At 39.8% G+C, this 7,986-nt stretch overlaps 1 protein-coding gene across 1 annotated transcript in view; it reads right to left on the bottom strand.

Moving 5' to 3' along the window:
* IL20RB (interleukin 20 receptor subunit beta) overlaps positions 1-6,566 on the bottom strand; it is a 42,090-nt gene extending 35,524 nt beyond the window's left edge. Inside the window, exon 1 of the mRNA XM_040636777.1 lies at positions 5,831-6,566. Within this exon, the coding sequence (XP_040492711.1) occupies positions 5,831-6,128 (298 nt within the window). The 5' untranslated portion in view covers positions 6,129-6,566. The remainder of the gene's footprint in view (positions 1-5,830) is intronic.
* Between the last annotated feature and the right edge of the window lie 1,420 nt (positions 6,567-7,986).

A 7,986-nucleotide genomic window follows, 5' to 3' on the forward strand; every position in this document is an offset into this window, starting at 1 on the left:
CACACTGTTGGTGGGAATGTAAGCTGGTGCACCCACTCTGGAAAACAGGATGGAGGTTCCTCAAAAAGTTGAAAATAGAGCTACCCTACAACCCAGCAATTGCATTACTGGATATTTACCCCAAAGATACAAATGTTGTGATCTGAAGGGGCATCTGCACCCCAATGTTTATAGCAGCAATGTCCACGATAACCAAACTATGGAAAGAGCCCAGATGTCCATTGACAGATGAATGGATAAAGATGTGGCGTGCGCGCACACACACACACACACACACACACACACACACAATGGAATATTACACAGCCATCGAAAAATGAAATCTTGCCATTATCAATGACATGGATGGAACTGGAGGGTATTATGCTAAGTGAAATAAGTCAATCAGAGAAAGATAATTATCACATGATCTCACTGATATGTGGAATTTTTAGAAACAAGGCAGAGGATCATAGGGGAAGAGAGGAAAAAATGAAACAAGACGAAACCAGAGAGGGAGACAAACCATAAGAGACTCTTAATCATAGGAAACAAACTGAGGGTTGCTGGAGGGAGCGGGTGGGGGGATGGGGTAACTGAGTGATTGACATCGGGAAGGAGATGTGATATAATAAGCACTGGGTATTATATAAGATTGATGAATATCAGGCCTGTACCCCTGAAACAAATAATATATTATGTTAATTGAAAAAAGAGTACTAGTCAGTTGTTTTGTAGAATATTCCTTAATTTGAGTTTGTCTGATGCTTTCCCATCATTTGACTGAAGTAATACATTTTTGGCATGTATTCACAGGGAGTACATGATGTTAGTGTCTTATTATGGGTGATATTAACCTTGTCACTTGGTTAAGGTGGTGTCTCTATTCTAAAAGCTACCATTTCCTCCTTTATAATTAATAACTTAGGGGATGCACTTTGACACTATGTGAATATTCTGCTTCTCAAACTTTTATCCATTAATTTTAGCACTTACTAGTGGCTATTATTTGCAACAATTATTGCTGTGGTATTCTAATTAACTGATTTTCTATCTATTAATTGGAATTCTGTAAGGAAGAGCTGTTCCTTCTCCACTATTTATTCACTCATTCATTCATTCATTCATTCATTCACTCATACAACTAATTATATTAGTATGGAGTCATGAATATTTATTTTATTCTGTTGTTACTTTGTTATTCAAATTATCCCAGCTTTGGCCGTTGGGAGCTCTTTCAGATTGGTTCTTGTGTCCTTTTTACTTACTCCCACTCCTCACTCTCTTTTTTCATGTTATTTTTATTAATAGAATTTTTATTTTTGGAATAATTTTGGATTTACAGAAAAAACTGCAGACAGTACACAGAGTTTCTGCATATCCTTCACCCAGCTTCCCCTAATACTAACATCTTACATAACCATGAAGTATTTGTCAAAACTAAGAAACCAACATTGGTACATTACCATTAACCAAACTCTACACTTCTTTGAATTTTGTGTTTTTCCACAAATGTTCCTTTTCCCAATCCGGGATCCAATCCAGGATACTCATTTCATTTAGGACTCTATCCTTTTTTGAGTACTTTCTTACTTACCACAAATGCTCTAGACTCGTCTTGCATTTTCTCAGCCCAGTCCTGGAATAATTCACTTCTCTAAGGAGTCCCAGCCAGAGAGTTTTGAAAAATTCCAATGCCCAAGAACCACCCTAGATTAATTAAGTCAGAATCTCTGGCTGTGAAACCCAGGCATTTATAGTTTTGAAAGCTCCCCAGGTGATTGCAATGCGCATTTGAGACTGAGTACCACTAATGCAGACCTTACCTCGCATTGCCAAAGGATAGTTGAAACTATAATGGTAAATTCCCAAACGCCAAAGACTTAAATATATTTCCCAGCAGGCTCTTATGTTCCCTGAAGACAAGGGACACAAATTCATTCTTCTATAATCAGCCCCCAAGCCCAGAACCCCGGCACATAGAAGGTACCAGAAATGCCAAATGAATGACAACTAAATAAGTGAATCAGGTCTTGACTCCCTTAGTGAAATTAGCCTCAGCCTGACTTCTTTTTTCCTAATCCCCTATCTATCGTACATTAGACATTTTTGCTGCTAAGTAAAGGCTGCCCACTGCAAAGCCCTTGGGCAAATTTTCCAAACAGAAATCCTTGTATCTCCTCCCTAGAATGATGCCAATGCTGACTTCCTCCCACTGGGTATACTGCCAGCTCCCCTCATTTGGGTCCCCTTCTGCCACTTCTACCTCCAACAGTCCTTAGAGCAAATGCTCAGAAAAGGTAGCAGCATCTTTATTCCCTGTACTTCTTCTGTGCTCCCTTCTCCTAACCTGCTTCAGTGTGTGAGCTTCTTCTGCAGAGAGATACAGAGGGCACGGGCCCTGGAACCAGCCAAACCAGAGTCAAATCCCAATTCTCCCACTTTCTAGATGTATGTATTTGGGCAAATTACTGAACCTCTCTGAATCTCTGTTTCATAGTACGTAAAATGGGGATAATACCACCTACTTTGCAGGATTATGAGAAGTCAAGAGAACATTTTTGCTAAACTAGAGCACAGTGTGAGCTCCGAAACAGCCACTGTGACTGTTGCTGCTGTTGTTATTGTTGCTGTCAGTAGTAGTAGTAGTGGTGGTAGTAGTAGTAGTGGTAGTAGTAGTACTAGAAGTGGCAGTAGCAGTAGTGGGAGTGGTGGTGGTGGTGGTGGTGGTGGTAGTAGTAGGGATCAGTTTCCTGAGTCACACACTATTATTTGGAAGGGACAGGGCAAGGCAAATGAATTCTATAAAGGTGAGCAAGAACTTCTACCCATCTGTCCAGGGATCTAGAGTAACTAATAGAAGTTCATTTAGAATTTGCAGAATTCATTGCAATCACCTACATCAACCAGAGGAAATGGTCAAAACTGCACAAAGGCAAACTCAGTTAAAGCAATTATTTGCTGACAACACCATCTGCTTATGCAACCCACAGATAATAATAATTAACATGGGGGTGGCGCACGTTGACGTCTTCAGAGTGCTTTCGTTTGCAGCATCTCATTTAATTAAAACACCTCCCAATCTCAAGGTGGCTATTTTATTTTTAACCATTTCACTGATGAGGAAAATGAAGTTGCATGATATAGTCACTGAGCTAGCAGGCAATGGAATCAAAACTCACACAGGTCCCTCGCACGGACATCCTTGCGGCTTCCACTACTGGTTTGTTTTTGTTTTTTTCTGTATAGGTTTATTGGTGGCAGAAGAGCACACTCATTTCCAGGTCTGTTTGAAATAGGTGTTTTCAGGAAGGGCTTAAAAGACTGGACAGCTTCACTGAAGAAAATGTCAAATTTAAAAATGGGGGAAGGGAGTCAGAAGGTACAAATTTCCAGTTTTAAGTGAAATAGGTAAGTCCTGGGGATGTAATGTACAGCTTGGTGACTATAGTTAATACTGTATTGCATATTTTAAAGTATTTAAATAGCACTGTATTGCATCACAAGAAAAAAAATGTGTAATTGTCACCAGCTAGACTGCAAAACCTGACATTTACTGCCCACCTGCTTGTATTCATTAACCTTTGTCTTACATATTTCCTTAAGCTCTCTTTCTGGCTTACCTCTTAACTCAGGCAAATGAAACCCAAAACCACCCGCAGGGGATGGCGATGGCCCTAACAACAGCTCCTACTGCCCCAGACCACCCAGACTGTTTGAGCCCAACTCCAGGCGAGTGCCTGTGCAGACAGACCATGGGGTGACGTCTGGAATGACTGGCAATTACCTTTACCTCACTGTAATACTAAAATCCCCGCCCAAGGAGGAGCACACGCCACATTTACATAACAAGCACTGTGTGCCTAGGCCTGACTCCTTAAGCGCCTATGCACCCTTACGCCCACCTCTACATACCGGTGACAGGGCTTTCCTATCCAAATTATTCATTCTAACTCTAAACAAAAGGAACCCATCCACCTGGGGGAGTTACCACTTTGGAAGCCATTTGCTGTGATCTCCGTATTTGCGGCAAATAAAAGTTTTCTTTGTGCAACAAATTAAGTTGGTGCAGTTTCTGACTCACCAAGGAGCCAACTCACGTTTGTTCGGTTACATAACTATGTATGGTGATGGATGTTAACTAGATTTATTATGGTCATCGTCTTGCAATATATACAAATACCAAATCATTATGGTGTATACCTGAAAGTAATATAATGTTATATGTCAATTATACCTCAATAAAAGGAAAAAAAATCTGAAAAAAAATGCTTAGCCTTCCCCTTCTCATTTGGCCTCCCCACTTCTCCCTTCTGGCAAGTTGTTTCACCAGCTAGTCAGTCAGCTAACTAACCAAATAACCAATATGATTAGCCTGTGCTAGGAGCTGTGAGGACACCAGAAAAGATGTCCAGACCAGTACAGGAAAGAGAAGTAACCCACCTAAGCAGAGTATGTGGGGTCAAGGGTCAAAGGAAAGAGAAGTCTGGGAAGAGTCTAAAGGAGGAGGGAACGACATGACAATGAGAGTATGGGCTTGAAGTGGGGAAAGGAACTGAGATGGTGCTTTGGTAGGAAATAACAATCATAAAAGCTGAGAGGAGGAAATGAGGGTGTTACCGGTCAATTGTGAAGACAGCAGCTACCTGTGGTTCATATTTGTTGTCAAGAAGCAGTGGAGAATAGGGTTGAGGCCTGAATGTGCTAGGTCATGAAACAAACAGCGACTTGAATGCCATGTGCTGAGCAATCGGGAGTTGAGAAGGTTTTTGAGCTAGGAAGGGACACTATAAATTTGATGTTAAAGACAATTCTAAACATTTGCAAATTGCTTTAGACTAATTTGTTGCCTGATTTATTTATTATTATTATTTTTTAAAGATTTTATTTATTTACCTGACAGAGATAGAGACGCCAGTGAGAGAGGGAACACAAGCAGGGGGAGTGGGAGAGGAAGAAGCAGGCTCATAGCGGAGGAGCCTGATGTGGGACTCAATCCCAGAACACAGGGATCAAGCCCTGAGCCAAAGGCACACGCTTAACGACTGTGCCACCCAGGCGCCCCTGTTGCCTGATTTAAAGTAAAACAATTAGTCCTCAGTGTTTAAAAAAAAGAAAGAAAGAAAAGACAAGGTACTCAAGGCTCCCACAAACACTGCAAAGTGCCCAGTACCTTGGAGCATTAAAATTAGAAATTTCTCTTGAAGGTGTTTTGGCAGGAAGAAACATCAAAGACTAAGGAGCTTCAATTTTGGAACAACAAAGCATGTAGGTACAAGCAGCCAGGAGTGGAGCAGAGAAAATTATGTAATCTTACTGGTAGGGAAAATGCCCCAAACCAAAATTTTTTAAATGCTATGGAGTACCTAACTACTTTTTCTGCAGTGACCAGAGAAATCCAATTTTTATAAGTCTTATACCCAATATTAAGGTTGCAAATTAAGCCTTTTTATTCATGTATATTCTGTTAGAATCTTTATTTTACTTTAACCTGTCCTTACAGTTAACATCTCCAAGGCACACACAGAATGACCAAGATAACCATGTTGTTCCTTTTAAAATCAGAGGAGATAAATAATAAAATGCATGGAGCTCTGCTAATCTTTAGACTGTTTTGATACTTTATCTTTCCAATTTGTTCTGTGATCATTAGGAAAGAGATTTCCAAACAGAATGTAGGCTTTTGCTTTGAGAGTGGGGATGAAGGTTTAAGACGTGAGAAACCTTTTTAAAAACAGACATAAGATGTTCTACACGTATACTTAAATTCCAAACTCTGCTAAAGTATTTTTCACCTTCTTAACCTATATTTGAATCCCAAGCTATTGACTATATTCTAATTCATTCTTACCTATGAGTAAACAAGGAATCAAGGCGTAGAAAAACCACATGATAAGACTTGTCAAGATTTCTTCTAAAACCACAAGAGGGTCTGTGTTGGCAGATTCAGCTCGACCTGGGACATAGTTTCCTTCCAGAATGAAGCATTCAGTCCATCTCAGCCATCCTTGCTTCAGAATGCAGATGTTGGAGCTGAGGTCTGAGCTGCCCTGAAGACTGAATTGTTCTAGAAAAAGGAGGCAGCCCAGACGGCTCAGAAGGGGCGGGCTATGCAGCTCCCCCCTTTCTGTCCAAACCCAGTATTGCATCAGAGGGAGTGGCCTAGGAGAGTTCCAGAGAAAAACTAACTCTGAGGAGCTTGAGAAATCTGCCTAGGAAAGATAGCTCATCAAGGCTGTATCCTGGGGGACCCTGGATGTCCCTAGAAGCCTCACTGGTGGTGAGATAGCAAGATTATTTTACCCTCTCCTCAAATAGCTATCCTCTTCTGAGTCTCCATCTTGTGAGTTCATTCAAGCTGGGGACTTACTAGCTCCTTTTGCAACATACTCCAGAAAAAATATAGAAGTTAAAAAAAATTTTTGAATATCTTTTAAGAAGTCAGAAGGTGAAGATTATAGCTTTATATTTGCTTATATTTGCAAAAAGAAAACTTGGAAGGAGATACAGAAACTAACAAGATCAGTTACCTTGGAGCAGAGAGAGTAGGAATCAGCAAGATGGAAGAGAAAAATACGACCAAGACTCCTTGCAGTATATCTTTCTTTGGGGGCTTTTTTTGAACATTTTTTTTTTTGGTAAAATACACATAACATAAAATTTACCTTCTTATTTAAAAAATTTATTTAAATTCAACTTAATTAACATATACTGTATTGTTAGTTTCAGAGGTAGATTTTAGCAATTCGCCAGTTACATATAACACCCAGTGCTCATTACTTCAAGTACCCTCCTTAATACCTATCACTCAGTTACCCCATCCCTCCACCCATCCCCTCTCCAGCAACCCTCAGTTTGTTTCCTATAGTTAAGAGTCTCTTACGCTTTGCTTCCCTGTTCTCTTCTTCTTTTATTTTCCTTCCCTTCCCCCATGTTCATCTGTTTTGTTTCTTAAATTCCACATATGAGTGAAATCATATTGTATTTGTCTTTCTGACTTCCTTCTTAACCTTTTTCAGTGTACAGTTCAGTGGTATTAATATATTCAAATTGTTGTGCAACCATCACCACCATCCGTCCCTATAAATCTTTTCACCTTGTAAAACTGAAACTCTATACCAATTAAACAGTAACTCCCCATTCTCCCCTCCCCTTAGCCCCTGGCAACCACCATTATACTTTCTGCCTTTATGATTCTGACTACACTAAGTATCTCATATAAAAGGAATCATGCAATTACTTGTCTAAGACTGACTTATTTCACTTAGCATAATGTCCTCAAGATTCACCCTTATTATAGCATATTACAGAATTTCCTTCCTTTCTAAAGCTAAATAATATTCCATTGTATGTACATACCACGTTTTGCTTATCCATTCATTCATCCATCAATGAACATTTGAGTTGCTTCCACTTTTTAGCTATTGTGAATAATGCTGCTACGAACATGGGTGTACAAACATCTCTTCGGGACCCTGCTTTCAATCCTTTTGGGTGCCGTATATCTTTTTGTACTGTTTGATGTAAGCATTAGTGGGATGCATGAGCGGGAGAACATGGGTTTTAGAGTGCCACAGATTTTCGTTTGTTTCAGAACCTATTTGCATTATAACCTTTGGGAAAGTTAATCACTTATTTATTCATTCAACAAATACTCACTAAAGGCCTACTGTATACTAGAATCTGGGAATTCAACAGTCCCTGCCTTAAACCAAGAACTTTTCAACTAGTGGAGAAGATAGGTATGGTAATAATCATAAATCAATATTGAAGATAAAGTGACAGAAATATCCACAAAGGAATATAGGAGCATTAAGGAGAAATACCTAACCTAGCCTGGGGGATTAGAGAAGTCTTCCTGAAAGAGGTGACTTTTAAGCTGAATGTTAAATGCTGAAAAAAATTAGCCAAGCAAGGTGTACTTAGGAAGCCACAGGAAATTTCCTTCGACTGGAGAGCAAGATTGGGTGGCAAGAAATGAGGCTCAAAGGTAGACAGATCCAGGAT

The sequence above is a fragment of the Ursus maritimus genome, unplaced genomic scaffold, assembly GCF_017311325.1.
Source record: "Ursus maritimus isolate PB19 unplaced genomic scaffold, ASM1731132v1 scaffold_20, whole genome shotgun sequence".
NCBI lineage: Eukaryota > Metazoa > Chordata > Mammalia > Carnivora > Ursidae > Ursus > Ursus maritimus.